At 39.7% G+C, this 14,639-nt stretch overlaps 3 protein-coding genes across 4 annotated transcripts; all 3 read right to left on the bottom strand.

The window, feature by feature from the left end:
- Positions 1 to 376: 376 nt before the first annotated feature.
- On the bottom strand, positions 377 to 3,476 carry cd8a (CD8a molecule). Of its 2 annotated transcripts, XM_019880984.1 has the most exons (6): positions 2,766 to 3,475; positions 2,352 to 2,678; positions 2,172 to 2,252; positions 1,966 to 2,064; positions 1,777 to 1,816; positions 377 to 1,336 (listed from the first exon to the last, which is right to left on the bottom strand). In XM_019880984.1, the coding sequence occupies exons 1-6, from the start codon at positions 2,812 to 2,814 to the stop codon at positions 1,270 to 1,272; spliced, it is 663 nt and encodes a 220-aa protein (XP_019736543.1). In that variant the 5' UTR covers positions 2,815 to 3,475; the 3' UTR covers positions 377 to 1,269. The 2 variants fall into 2 exon arrangements, with proteins under 2 accessions (XP_019736543.1, XP_019736542.1); XM_019880983.1 differs by lacking the exon at positions 377 to 1,336 and having other exon boundaries at positions 1,639 to 1,816; positions 2,766 to 3,476.
- Positions 3,477 to 5,644: 2,168 nt separating this feature from the next.
- On the bottom strand, positions 5,645 to 11,253 carry zmat1 (zinc finger matrin-type 1). The gene is made up of 7 exons (XM_019881423.1): positions 11,080 to 11,253; positions 8,766 to 8,872; positions 8,600 to 8,683; positions 8,283 to 8,418; positions 7,914 to 8,171; positions 7,675 to 7,765; positions 5,645 to 7,462 (listed from the first exon to the last, which is right to left on the bottom strand). Exons 1-7 carry the CDS (start codon positions 11,216 to 11,218, stop codon positions 6,526 to 6,528), a joined length of 1,752 nt encoding a protein of 583 aa, XP_019736982.1. The 5' UTR covers positions 11,219 to 11,253; the 3' UTR covers positions 5,645 to 6,525.
- Positions 11,254 to 11,982: 729 nt separating this feature from the next.
- On the bottom strand, positions 11,983 to 14,553 carry gnrh2 (gonadotropin-releasing hormone 2). Its single transcript, XM_019880461.1, has 4 exons — positions 13,512 to 14,553; positions 12,494 to 12,644; positions 12,317 to 12,400; positions 11,983 to 12,180 (listed from the first exon to the last, which is right to left on the bottom strand). The coding sequence occupies exons 2-4, from the start codon at positions 12,626 to 12,628 to the stop codon at positions 12,142 to 12,144; spliced, it is 258 nt and encodes an 85-aa protein (XP_019736020.1). The 5' UTR covers positions 12,629 to 12,644; positions 13,512 to 14,553; the 3' UTR covers positions 11,983 to 12,141.
- Between the last annotated feature and the right edge of the window lie 86 nt (positions 14,554 to 14,639).

Below are 14,639 nucleotides of genomic sequence, written 5' to 3'. Positions count from 1 at the left end.
TAAACTATTTTCAATAGCCATCCATTTTCTAATGGGAATATTCATTACATCTAATAATCAGTAAATGTGTAGTTCATACACCGCTTGTGCCTAAAAAGAATTAAAAACAAACTACAAACTGTCAGCGAGGCAAAGTACTGCAAAGAACATCTTTGGTGACTTTTTTTTCTGAAAGGTGCAAGGGATCCGTGTGAGTGTATGTGTGTGTGCGTGCGTGCGCGCGCCAAACCTTCACAGGAACAAAAACTCCTGACTTGGTGGTTTTTCATGCTGCAAAAAGGTAGAGCAGCCCACTTCCTGTTCACTTCGGGGGGCTTCAACGCATCTATTTTGATAAAACCATTGAATGTTTTATATATATATATATATATATATATATATATATATATATATTTAGAGATAAAATATTTTCGCCAAGATCATGAATGACTGATGGTGCAAATGAGTGGGTTTGTTGAAATTATTAAATAAATTTACAAGACAATGAACATAAATAAAGACGAATAATTAATTGAAATTCAAATGAGTGCTCTTTTCATTTTTCATAGTACTCATTTGGGAATTCTAATATAATGTGCGCGTAGCGCACAAATGAGTGCTTCTGTTGAGTTAAAAATCCAAATGACAAAAACATGCATCGATACAAACGGCTCATTTAAAATGTCTAAATGCTCTTTGATTTTGAATCCGACCATCGCAAATGTAAGAATTCTAAAATTCTGTGCACTTAGATTAAAAACACACGAGTAATAACCTAGACTGAAAAAAAAAATTACCAAAAAAATGCAAGTAAAAATTACTTACCAATTGGATATTTGTAAATCAAAAACAATAAACTTACAAAAAACAGTAATAATCTCCAATGTAAATCATTTTTCTCACAGTACTACTCCGTCCAAAATTATGAACATTTTATTCGAGAAACATACAAACAAAAATGAAAAAAACAATTTCAAAACTTGACTACGATCACTGGCTAAACATTCACCTGAATCCCAAAATATTTTTTGGCACTATACATGTTGAACATTCATTAATAGGCCTACAACTCACTACGTTTACCGCAACATATTGAGTCCAAAAAATAAAAACTAATTCAGTTGATTCATTGCAAAAAAAAAAAAAAAAAAGAAATGGGAACGTCTCATCGCCGCTAAAACTGAGCTACACTGAAGGGAGTTGTCAAAAGGGAGCTGTTGAGTACTTCAGTGACATTTTGGGAAATAAATAAAGTCAGCACGATAGAACGTTCACAGATGTGCACAATGATCAAGTGTGCTGCTGCTGCTGCTGCTGCTGCTGCTGTTGTTTTCCAGGAGCCGTTTTCTTCAGCAGCCTGGGAACGACAGAAAAGTTTATTGATATGAAGAGGTTCTATTCAGTACTTTCAAGTACTAATAACTGTTTTTCAACTTAATTTTATCCTTTTTGTCATGACAGCTTTAAGTCATTCAAATTTCAGAAGCGGTATTGAAAATATATTTTAGAATCTTCTTAATTCCTAATTATCATCTGAAGGAGCTATTCAATTTGATAATGACATTGAGTATTTGGTGGATGAATTACACCAAAGTATTGTGTGTTATTATTTCACAGCATATTAATTAATATTCCTGTTTAGTCCAAATATGAACAGTACGCAATTTCAGCATCATAATGCCATGTTCGGAGGACTTAAACCAATGACCTCAGTCTGTCTTAAGTTGTGGGCCACAGTTTAAAATATTACAATTATTACATAATTGTTTATTACATTTAAAAAAAACAACAACATACCTCTTTTTATAATGATGTGGGCACCTGCGTGTCCTCATGCCTCCAGAAAAAAAGAAAAAAATATTTAAACTGAAATAAGGTGAATATATTTCCAAATGTGTTAAGGAATAGAGCCAAAATTAAAATGGGATGCGATAGCCTCCTTGAGGACTGCCTCTTAGGTTTTTGACATATTCAAAAGGGACTTACGATTGCAGTACACTACGATAATGAGGATGAGCAGAAGCAGAAGGCCACAAATGCCCGCTAGTGGAATCAGTATGATGGGATTACATAATATGAACTCATCTGATGGAAAAAAAAAAGATCATTAATGATTATTGATTATTCCGTCCCTGTATTCATTCACACAGGATTGCAAGGTAGGACTCACAAGAGTGACATTACCAACGTACCTTGCATAGTCACGTTCTCACATGAACAGGGTAAGGCGCTTGTGGATGGATTGTATGTGACTGGGGGGGCCGCAGCTTCATCTACAAAAAAAAAAAAAGTTTTATATCACGAAACGGTGTCCCGACATTATCAATTAAATCATTTTAACGTGATTAAAAAACAAACAAAAAAAATCTTACCTCCCACCAATCGTGTGATGTCACCAAAATGCAATTCGTTGCTTCTCATAGACGCGCAACTGTAAATGCCGCTGTCACGACCTTTGTTGAAGGACTTTATAATGAGGACGTTGTCGCGGATTCTCATGTCACTGAAGGTGGATGTGAAGGAGTCACTTTGTGACTTCACCATGCCATTGGTCGAGAAAGTTGCCAGGAATTCAATGCCGGATTTGTTCAGTACTCGAAACCACACAATTATGGCGGTAACCTCAGAGGGCCTGCAATTCAATTCAACCTTCAGCCCTTCTTTGATTTTCTGCACTGTAACAGCTCCTCCACTTAACTCTGGAAGACAAAACAAACGCGGGAATTGTCTCTCACCTCATTCACATGGCAGTAAGCATATTTTCAAGTCACATTTAAGGAACTTACTGCTGCAAAACAAGAGGGCTGCCAGGAGGCGAATCCACTGTCGATCCATTTTACGGTGCAGAACGGCTGAGAATGTGTTGGTGATGTTCGGAGGGAGTCTGCTTATGACAGAGGAAGTGCGATCCACGCCCCTCCTGGGGTGTCAAACGACCTCACTGCAGCACGTTGCATCGAGGTCGCGCTCCACATAATGCTTGAGGAGGAGCTCACTGATCTGCACGTCACCCCTCTTTATGACTTGATCACCATCCAGATCATTTGAATCGGGTACAATGTTGGACGGAAACATCTAAAACCTGCCGGATAGGGGGCCCTCGAGGAATGGAATTGGTGACTCCCCCCGGCTCTAAAATTTAAATCAATAAGAACCTTTCACAAATACGATTGCTTAGCTTCACGTTCAAAGTGGAGTTTTGCTAGCAAGATTTGAACGTGGCCTCGTTGAATGCAGCCCTCGAGTCTTGATGATGAAAGTCATGCGTGTCACTCGCCCGCGCAAGCGGAATCCTCAAGCATGGCCGTTCATCATGGCGTGCTGTTTATGAGAGCGTGCACTCATGATAAATAGTCACAGAGAATGCATATGGAGCTTTGAAAAAAAATAAAAATACAAAAAATGGCGGTCCTAGCAAGATAGCGCTGTAAACAGGCCGCCGTTAGCCACGACTATGATGATGATCGTATGACTTAATCGTAATGGTGTGTTTTTAATCAAACAAAATTTGGGTTTGAAGCTTGATTTTTTTGGGGGAGTGCGGGGGAACTAAAAAAAAAAAAAAACTCCTGGGCAAAATGAGAAATCTTGAGAAGGGGCCGCAGAAAGGGAGAATCTCCCTTCGAGGATGACCAGGCCGCAATGGCTGCCGAATGATTCTTCCAAATAGCAGTTTCTTGCACTTCAAATAACAGGCGGAAGATGGCGCCAGATTAGTTTTACTCATTTGCCAATGTCACATCAAACTGAGTTTTTACAATGGTTGGCATTTAACGTTAAATATTTTATTTACAAAAAAAAAAAAAGTGGATGATACATGTTGACCGAAACCCTTGTAAATGCATTGTAAAATATTATGAACCGATTAAGTTACTATCAGATTAATTTTTTTAAAAAATTATTCAACGTATTTTAGTGATTACGACATGCTTTAAAACTGAATTCAAATTATAACGTCTGCAGGTAATGAAGCAGACCAGTCAACACGTTTAATATTTATAATTTACTATGAACGCATTTCTGTGCAGACACACGCAAACCTCAGTGCTTCTTTGCGATTGAACACATCTGTAAAATACAGTGGCGCCGGAGAACCAGATGGAAATTTCCATTCCTGTTTCGCATGTATCTTCTCAAACACATGCCCCATTTCCTCTTCATTGATGAAAAGTAAAATATGGTACAACAGTTAAAAATACAATACAATACACTACATGCTGATTTATATAGCGCTTTCACAACAGCTGCAGCTGTAACAAAGCGCTTAACAAAACAGTTAACAGGAAGTAAAATAATAAACACAACACATAACATAAAACACGAACGTAAAGTAAAATAATGAACACAACACTTAACATAAAACACGGATAGTCGTGCAGTCCTAACTTGACTATCGTTCAAGAATAGATGGAGCCTTCCGAAAATGGACACCATGTCGACGTTGGATAGTTATAAAAACAAAGAGAGCGTGGTGGCTATCTGTTGGAAACGCACGCTGTGGACCTACGCTAGATGCCTGCCTTTCATGCATACATTTGAACGTTGACATAATCAGGACTACGTTTTATGTAAATGAAGGAAGATGAATCTAGATCCTAAAGCTACTGGACTCTTCTGTGATCCCGTTAATAAACAAAAGTTCTTGGAAGACAAATAACCTAAACCTATTATAATCAGACCACGTAAAACGTAAAACTCATCTGAGATCGGCTGTTTGTAAAGTCACGATCAGCAGCAACCAACATGTCACGTAACTCAAAAGTTGTTTTAATGTCGCAGGTTGCACTCCTGTGGTCTCAGGTGCCTAACCTCGAGCTCAGCCGAGGCCTAAAAACCCAGCTTCCATAATACCTTTAAACATCAAAGCGAACTGAAAGAATTACGCACGGCAGCCTGAATTATTTAGGCGACATTTGAACAAAGGAATTGGCTCAAAATGTGTAGTTATTTTATTTTTTGCAAATGCATGTTGTTTTTCACGTATTTTAGTACAGCACTTGGAAATAATTAGCATTTGTGATCCGAATCAGATTGGTCATTTGGGACACATTATTTGCTTTTTGTTTTAATGTGATCGAGCTAGGCCAGGTTTAATTTACAACAGTCTAATTCCTGTGAAATAAAGATCTTCAAAGATGTGTGTGTGTGTGTGTGTGTGTGTGTGTGTGTGTGTGTGTGTGTGTGTGTGTGTGTGTGTGTGTGTGTGTGTGTGTGGTGGTGGTCTCTTCGGCGAGAGGATGTGGGCCGCCCTTGAAGACAGGGAACGACAGCACATGATTCTATGAAAACAGGAGATCTTCTTGATGAGCTTCAGTTACGCGTCACTCCATGATGATGATGTTCTAATTTCAATCTTTGTCATCGCAGTGCCAAACGAAATGAGGGGACAGGGGGGTTAAATCAGCATTTGTCGAGACGCTGCTTTCACCTAATTGCAGTTCATTTAAGCAACTGTTCTGCTGCTGAACATTTTAATTAGGTCTAACTTTTTTCATGCACATTTTATAATTTGTACCGAGGCAGTTTTAAAACTTGTGATCAGCCGTTTTCTTGTGCATTGACAACTACGTATCGTTTATCATTGACAGCTGTTTGTTTTCCATTAGATTCGTGCATGCTTTGCTTCCTCCTGAATTTGTACACAAGACTCGCAGTAAAGAAATACGAACAGAAACATGAGATCATTTAATCCGCTTCAGCTAAAACATTTAGGTTTAAGGTGAAACGACACGCACACACATCCACGCAGCTCTGTTGTCTTCGCTTTTGTTATAAAGAAAAAAAAACGTTTACTATTCAAGCATACTTTAATTTTATTATTTTTTACGTAATATAATCCCACAGGGGGAAATCCAAATGGTACTCCAAAGTATACGTCGTGTTGCATGCCACACATCGAAACACATCACTCGCGTGCAGGCATGCAAGGAGATTCGGAATGAGATGCGCACACATCCTTGCGCCGCTCGAGCTGGGAGGACAGTGAAGATCGCTTGCTCGAGGCCACCTCGACAGTAGCCGGCAAAGAGACGAGCATTTCTCCAACAACTAGCGAGCGTTTTCATGACATTTAAAGATCGCCATTCCACCGTGAGACACATATGAGCTTGTTTACAAGGGTAGGCCAGCTGCAAGTTTGCCTCTGAAAAAAACCCTCAAGAGAGACGAAATGACTCAACTTTCAACATGTGGCCTCCCCAACCCAATAGCGCCTACCGCAGGCTGCTAAGGGCATTACAAGACCTGATCGACACATTGGTTTTGCCACATTATTTATTTTCAATTGTCTTGAAAATTACTTGGAACATTCATACCAGTAATAACTGAAAGTGCAAGTTGATAAAATGTCATTTTGTATGAGGGTGACAAAAGTAGCTTATAAGGGCATCAATAGAAGAATAAATTAATTGGAGCTCAAACCTCGCTAACCAGCTAGCATAAATTGCTAATAGTTTTTTTTTAGACAGATTGTTTTTTTAATTAACTAGATCTCTGCAGTTCAAATTATAGAGGTGAGTAGTTTTTCTCTTAAATTATGTTAATGCGTTAACAGCCAAGAATGGAATCATCCCACAACTTCTCCTCCTCTGTCCTGTTGTCCATGATCTCCTTTGATCTTTTCTTCTCTTTTCTACATTTCACACTGGCGTGGTCTTCCTGTCTGTCACTCTGCTTGACAACATTTTCATCGGTTTCTTCTCGAGTCTCCATCGTGTCTGTCGGCACGACGCTGCCCTTCACCTGATCTTCTTCCGCCACTTGTTTCCTTACTTGCCGTCTCTGCTTGCTGGGATGTTTGCGCTTTTTTCTTCCCTCGTCCCCCGACTCCCCAACATCATTTCTCCTCCTCTCCTCTGAGTAATCATCTCTTGTTCTCTTCTGTTGCTTGCGCCTCGCCTTGTCCGAGCTTGCAGCTCCTGATCGTCTGCCTCTTTCCCTCCTGGATCTTTTGGTCCTCCTCCTCTCTCTTTGCCCGCGTTCACCTGCATCGCTGTCACTTGCTCCACTGCTAAAGGAAGAGGAATACGAGGAGGAGGAAGAGGATGAGGTAGAATACGAGGAGGAGCTGGAGCACTTTCTTCGTCTCTTCAGAGGTCGAGCAGCGGATTCCAGCGAAGGCCTTAAGTGGGGGAAAGATGGAGGACCATCGCATTCCCAACCCCTGGACGGCCAGGGAGGGCCCATGTACGGAGGTTGGAAACCTTCTACACCAAAGTGAGGGACACGGTAGCGAGGGTAGGGGTCATACGTGGGAGAAAAGTTGGCCAGAGTCTGGTTTTGTTGAGCCTCGTGCCCCTTTTGTACATCCACTACTTCTTCTGATTGATCATCTTCGTTTTGCGCTTCATTCTTCGATAGATTGGTGCCAATCTTGGGCGTGAGTCCGCGAGCTTTCTGGACTTGGATGTAATGCGCAAGCTCATCGGCAAACGTGCTGTAGGATTTCTGTCGGGTTTTGCACAGTTTGAAGACCTTCCTCTCCCTGGTGAACAAACAGAAGGATGGTTGCGAACTTGGTAAACAGGGGCGGTGTACCCAATGGATGCTTGTGGATATTCTCGTTCATCCAAGTCATGTTATTTTGGATGCAAAATGTTGGATCATTACAATTGAATTGACAAAGGCATACATTGGGAAAGGAGAAAAGCAGTAAATGTGGTACAGTAAGTCTCATGAATTGTATAGCAAGCTTACCTTGCATGGTGCTTGTTCCCCTGCATATGGGCTTGGTACATCTCAACGGAGTTCAATTGCAAATTACATATGGCGCACGTCAGAGGGTTTTCTGCAGAAAACAAATGAGGTGGGAATGAAGGAAGTAGAAAAAAAATGCAACCATCTAGGTTCAGTCTGATCCCATTTCAAATGAAATATTTGGATTTCGATTCCTGCAGTGTGTGCGTTTGTGTTCATCCTGCTTTGCGCCGCGTTACCTTCTTGAACATCTGCAAGCTCTTTCAACATCTCCTGTCTGGCCTTCTTCCTTTGGTGCTTGCGGCCGTTGTAGTGCTGCAGCGCCATTTGGGGATTATTGAAGGAGGCCGCACACAAGACGCAGTACTTGTTTGGATCTGAACTGGCAGTATTTGGATTCGATGCTGGGTCTGTAACATCCCCTGATCCCGACACGTGGTCCTTGGTAGCACAGTCCACCAGAGGTCTGGGTAAAGTACTGACCACTGCGTTATTCGCTGTTAGGTCGGAAAAGGAATCAATTCAACTTCAATGGCAGTTGCCCTTTTCAAATATCACAGTGCGCCACTGCTCCGAAATATTTCGCCTTTCCTCTCATGTACACGTACCTGCGTTTTGAGGACTTTGCTTCCTGAGATTCTTCATGTGGACTTTGCCGTCGTAATGTGACTTTGCTACCACGGGAGAAGTAAACACCATGTTGCACAGCTCACAGAAACGGTCCTTGTCAGACGGCATGCGGTGCTGCGAAATTAGAAGAGAACATCAGCTTCTGTCGCACATCCTCTTAATTATGCTTCCGCTGATGTATGTAAGACCTTTCTGTTATCATATAGTTGGGCAGTGAATATTACAGGGCCAATAAAAATAGCAGTTCCCCAAGACGGATGACATTATACCGCTGAAATATAAAACAAGCGCTAACCAGCAGTCCAGCAGACTCTGTATGCCTCAGTTCATCCCTCTTGTTTTGCAGGTAGAGTTTCAACTTCTGGGCATGTTTTTTTCCCTGCAAATGAGTGGTAAGAGATAATATAATGAGGTCTCACAGGCCGTGATTCAATGCGCGTTGGAAAAGAAATGTCCCAAACCTCATAATGTGACAGCCGCTGCGCCTCAAATAACAGCACGGCTTCACACACATGGCAATGCTGGTCAGTGAGGAGACCTTTCAGGAGTTCCTCATCACTCACATTGGCTGAATGGCAAACAAAAAACAAAAATACGCTTGAAGAACAACAACGTGAAGAGACTGCATGCTCATGCATAAGAGAAAAAGTGATTCAATTCCACTTGATTCATCACTGCACTAATGCAAATAATAGAACATACCTTTGGGCTCCATTTGATTCCAAAAGTGAAACCGTAAACTTCGAGAGATCCTCGATTATTATTCTTAATGTGGTATCAGTGGTGGGTGGGCTCCCTCTAGTGGTAAGTGGAAGTATCACTTAATTAAATGTTCAAACTGCGCATGTTTCAGTGACTTAAACATGTTTTTAATCCAACATGGCATATTTGTTAAATTCCGTTTGGTTGTATTTCCCTTTATAGTACAATATTTGATCTTATAGAACTGGTTGTTTTTTTAACATTGATTTTGAAACAATTTGTATCAAATAGCTACTATGTTTTAATTACATTTTTTTAGGGGGGATCATTACTCACAGTTCAAACGGTGTATAATGTGACTTACATTAGTATTACATGTACTTTTTTAGGAGTAAAGCTACTACCTCATTTCAAATGATCACTTGGGCCTACTACACTACTGTATTTTAATTTTGGTTATAATCGTGGTAATAGGAGTTTCAGTGTTTTTTAGGTGGTACTAGATGTAAAGGGTTTAAAAGCCAGTACTCTAGACTAACACACTTATTGAAACCTAACAATGGGAAACATATTATTGTTATTATTTCTAACTCTGGCACACCTAAAAGTAATTGTGGATGAGCCATTATGCCTAACGTGCAAGTTCTTCAAATTTTAAAATTAACTTGCAGTAAAACATACTGTAAATGAATTAAATCACGGTTCACATTGTTGTGACTTTTGGCTGTAAATATTCTCACTCGTCGCACGCCAAACACTATATATATATATATATATATATATATATATATATATATATATATAAAACGTATTACACAAAAAGTAAAAAATGATTGTGATGTCACAATGGTCTGAGAAGACTACCACAGCAGAGTGGTAGTTGCTGTTGCTGCTCCTTTGCTGTTCCTAAAACTTGAGTTTTGGTAATGTGACATAGACTTAGGAAGCCTCTTGTACTTTTGGCACAATGTGAAACTATTTTAAAGTCTTGTCAACGAGAATGTCACTGCAGCGCCGAAGAAAACAAAGATAGCATGCGATGATTCTATTTAAAAATCTAATATTGTAGACATGTTTTTCAGCTATTTAAAAAAAAATTTTTTCTTTGATCTTAACTTTTACATGGTTAAGAAATGGTCACAAGGATTGGTAAATGGTGCTACAGGGTGCCAAAAGTTGCGAACCACTGTTGCAGTATATGCCCTGGGATACATAGATATGATGAATAAAAGATATCAGACATACCATTAATTTGCGAAACACTTATTATTAGCTAGCAACTGAAAAGTAAACAATGATGTCTGCACAAGTCATTTTGTTGACGTTATCATTTACTTTAACTTGGTGCTGAAATCGAGTTTCCTCAGCACTTCACTTGATTATGTTGGAAACTGGGTTTGCACAGTAAAAATGCAGGATAAGCGTCACTTAAAAAAAAAGTACCAGATAAAATAAAGTTCTGAATTAAATCTAATACATTTGGATGTTTGCCGACACATTCCGGATAGGGTACTTACCACGATCTGTCGCGGTTTAAAGCTAACTATTTCAAAGTGATTGATCAGGCTTATACACCTCACTGATGTCATTGGAACGCTGATAAAGCTTTAGAGTGTCTTAAATCCAATCAGTGAATTTTAATCTCATTGACACAACAGCTCGATATATTATTTTAATCATACAACCCAAAAAGTTAAGGTATTTTTATAAATAGCCCTGGCATGTTGAATTTTTTACTGTTCCATCAGCTGAGTAATGGGCCTGCTCTCTGTCACGACAGACTGGACAGAAAAACGGCAAATTTTAACACCGCGAGCCAACGGTGAAGACATATTTTTATTTTTTGCCTTATCAAAGCCATTCCCGGTATTGCCCTAGCGTTTGGTTGTTCTGTTCTGACGGGGTGATTTCAGCTTTGCTTGCTTCGGCTAGTTCAAAACAGGGACGTTAGCAGTTGAGGCTAAAGGAGCTATCCATCTGAATGCGATGCGGCTAGCCTGTTAGCAAGAAAGCTAACGTCGTTCTTCCGGTCATGACACACGACTGAATTGCCCCGTTTCAGGCAAGACTCACCTCCAACCAGGGTACTATCAGTTTTAATGTTTATTACTTTGTCAGGTTCTGTGGTGGAAATCGCTAAAGGGGCACTATCAATGTTATTTTGAGCGCCAGACTCCACAGACAGCGGAGCACTGACGTTCGGCAGGTCCATTTTTTTAGCCCCGACTGACGCGCAGGCGTGCTGAGGTCGAAGAGCTGGTTGTCGTCAAGACAAAAAGCAATGCAATACCTGCAGCCGATTGAGTAAGATAGTTCCCAATAAGATGTAGGCATGATGGCTAACCATCCCTAATCGTAATCGTAAAAAAGTCTAATAATAATAATATTAATACTACTACTAATAATAATCATCATCAGTTAATCGGGGGTTACCATTGCTCAGGCTCATGGCAACTTTCGGCCAAATGCATTTCTGAAGAGACACTACGTGGTAGGAAAAGATGTTCTGGCACGACCCAATCATTTCTTCCTCAAAACCTACCTGGGACATGTTTGTTGTCATGGAGGTGTTCAGACAAAAGATGGAAATAAGCGAATCAAGGGGATATCAAAATTATTTATCAAAAAAGGGCAAATCAAGGTACGTTTTAGCAGGCTCATATATACAAATAAAACATTCATCACGACAGCCCTTCTGTTATTGCTGCCCAAAGCTTAACCATTTATTAAATACAAAGGTTGACATAATTTTTTTCACCCTATGTTATGATTTGTACATGTTGTGTAAAAAAAAACATGTCATTTTGTTTAATTGCTGTTACTTAAATGAGGCTCATATCACATTTTATGACCAATGAATGCAGAAATCGAGGTTAAATAAGCGTTCACACAGCGTTTCTTCAAACTGTACATGAAGTGCAAATTAACCAATCACCTTCTGTGACCTTGCAGCGGACGCAAATTGAAGACAACATATAATATCAAAATAAACTCTTTATTTCAAGGCATGTTTTGAACACAGGTTAACTGATCACTGAATGCCAGAAATCTTTCCGCCGAAGCCAACAGCCCACATTGCGTTAAATGAATTCAAAATTATTACGAAGAAGAGTAGAGTCAGGCTGCTCCAAGCTGTCACTTTTTCTTCTGGAGCTCTCTGGTTAACACATCCAACTGTAAAGAGAGCCATTTTTGTGAGTTACAGCACATGAGACCCATAATTAAAAGCATTGATGCCTTGATTCATTTTTCCATTTCTTAAAATGAAATTCTTTGCATTGAATCCAGTGAACTGACCGTTTCCACTTACAATAATGCCCTTTAGAATACCCCTCCGGGGTGGTCTCAAATAACTGCAATCCGCCCTCTCGCATAGTTTGATCTCCTCTGAAATCTGAAAATTAGATGTTAGGTTGATATATACAAAATAGGTCCATCACACGCACTCACAAAAATTTTGTGGGTACACGCAACCACTGTGCCTAACCTCTGATGTGCCAAAAGAGTCCAGGTCCCTTTTGCCTCCAGGATACCAACCATGGGACCAGTGCTGGGCGTTGGACAGCTGAGCTTCAATACAGAGAAGCAGTCCAAGCAGTAAAACCAGCCGAGATACACTCATGATAGCTTTTATTTACCTAGGAGCAAAGATGGATAGGAGTCACGTTGGTTGAATGGAAAATGCCAATAATACTGGTATTAATTCATACTGTGGGAATGGAGCTTCAGCAGTGTTGGGAAGACTGACAATATATATTTTTTGCAGATTTGATGCAAAGTAAGACCATCAGAGGACAATGAACTGAAACATAAGTCTGATGGAATGCCACACGCCCCATTAAAAGACAGAAGAACCCAATAATTTATGCCATGATAATGGTGAAGAAAAATAATGACAATCATTGAGAAAGGTATGATTCACTACAAAATATATTGAAAGAAATTATATAAATTATTTCATACAATGCTGACATATTGAACTTTCTCTTCTCCAGGGCCAATTTCGAGATGAGTGACAGAAATCCGATCATTGTGACAACAAGTCACGGAATTGCAAAAACGTATTGAGATTGATCTGATGAAAGAATGCCGCTTACACGCTTTGCTCTCGTAACATGAGGATCAGACGTAATTTCTTTCTTTGGAATGCCAACTGTGACAGCCGTTTCCTTCTGAGGGCACTCTCATTTCCAAAAAGTTTTTATTATGATGTCGGACCAAATAGCATCATTGCCCAAGTCTTTTGAACACACTGCCACAATACCAATAAATAAATAAATAAAATACAAATGCGCTCCCCCAAATCTCAGTTTTTCTTAATTCACAAAGGTTTGAAATCAGCAGCTGGACTCATCTTGTTAAATTTTTTTTTTCTGAAAACATTGACACATGGGCAACTATGCTGTATAAGGCTATCAATTTGCTTGCTTCTAGATATGTTACATTACGTTCTCACAATAAAATAGATCGATGAATAAAATATTGTGAAAATATCACAGCCTTACCTTCTAAATCTGCTTGTCTTAACTCTGACTTGATCTTGCCTGAAGGCGCCTCCAAAGGTGTCGGACCCAACTTTCTGTTACTCAGTAATTTCACAGAGCTTTTCTTGAACAGATGCTTTTCACATACTATATATATACGTAGCCTATATCCCATCACCCACCACCACATTAATGTTCGTCCCACCCTTATTGACACCATTGCTCCTTTCCTCCCAAGCGGAGAAATTAACATCTATGTGGGGGGCACAAGGTGAAGCGGACCTGGATAATTCCAATTATCATCTGCAAACAGCAGTGACACCCACCGGGGCTGAGGTGTTTACGTATGAATCACCCCTCTACAAGAAAAAAAAAATCTTGGAACAATTACTATGAAAACGGTGCTTTTAAGATGTACTTTTTTTTGAACGTCATTTCAAATGGCCCTTTTCCTAGCTAAATTAGCACCATTCCAAACACAAATGTGCCCACATCTATTTTCGATCAGACCTAAAGATTTTCAAGCATACTCTGAAGCAATCCCTCTCTTTTGGATTTGATCTTGATGACTCAAGCCTTGAACCTTACTTCTGCCAGGCCAATATCGGAAGGCGGAACGGCAGAGGAACAAACATGGTCGACTGCTAGCCAGGCCACAGACAATTTCCCTTTTCAATTAGATTTCCTGTACAAATGTGGAAATGAAATGATGGTGCCAGGTGTCAAAGTCAAAAGTCACCCACTCCGCCGATAGGATTTGTTACGCTGCAGTTTGATTTCAGATTTAATTTTCTTAACTTGAGCTTTTTATTGGTAGGAGTTGTGCCACTTACTACTCTAAAAAGAGTCAATGCATATTGCATTTAAGTCATTGCTTGTAAGTCTTATCGTGTAACGGCGTCCTTTGCGATGTATTTTCACACAACTTTGAACAAAAAAAGTTAAAGTCCACAATTGTTCATAACTTGGGGCAAATAGGGCAAAGTTATATTTGCTGAACCGGGTTCAGGAAATGACACAGCCTTTAAGGAAATTAAAAAGTATGCAATAATTTTATCATAATATTTTTAAAATATTCTCTACTTGGAATAATTTTTATGCTGACAATTTAGAACACTATGCCTGTATTGAGAAAGAAAAAATATTTTT

This window comes from Hippocampus comes, unplaced genomic scaffold, assembly GCF_001891065.2.
Source record: "Hippocampus comes isolate QL1 unplaced genomic scaffold, H_comes_QL1_v1.1 scaffold68, whole genome shotgun sequence".
Classification (NCBI taxonomy): Eukaryota; Metazoa; Chordata; class Actinopteri; order Syngnathiformes; family Syngnathidae; genus Hippocampus; species Hippocampus comes.
Note: the sequence above shows the minus strand (reverse complement) of the source record. Positions and strands in the feature narration are given on the sequence as shown.

Coding starts and splice junctions, on each gene's coding strand:
- zmat1 (XM_019881423.1), bottom strand. CDS start 11,218: ATGGACCTGCCGAACGTCAGTGCTCCGCTGTCTGTGGAGTCTGGCGCT. Junction 8,684..8,765: donor AGCGGCTGTCACATTATGAG/GTTTGGGACATT, acceptor ACTCATTTGCAG/GGAAAAAAACATGCCCAGAA. Junction 8,419..8,599: donor CAGAGTCTGCTGGACTGCTG/GTTAGCGCTTGT, acceptor CTAATTTCGCAG/CACCGCATGCCGTCTGACAA.
- gnrh2 (XM_019880461.1), bottom strand. CDS start 12,628: ATGAGTGTATCTCGGCTGGTTTTACTGCTTGGACTGCTTCTCTGTATT. Junction 12,401..12,493: donor ACTCTTTTGGCACATCAGAG/GTTAGGCACAGT, acceptor TCTAATTTTCAG/ATTTCAGAGGAGATCAAACT. Junction 12,181..12,316: donor GTATTCTAAAGGGCATTATT/GTAAGTGGAAAC, acceptor CTCTCTTTACAG/TTGGATGTGTTAACCAGAGA.
- cd8a (XM_019880983.1), bottom strand. CDS start 2,814: ATGGATCGACAGTGGATTCGCCTCCTGGCAGCCCTCTTGTTTTGCAGC. Junction 2,253..2,351: donor CATCACACGATTGGTGGGAG/GTAAGATTTTTT, acceptor TTTTTTTTGTAG/ATGAAGCTGCGGCCCCCCCA. Junction 1,817..1,965: donor TATCGTAGTGTACTGCAATC/GTAAGTCCCTTT, acceptor TTTTTTCTGGAG/GCATGAGGACACGCAGGTGC.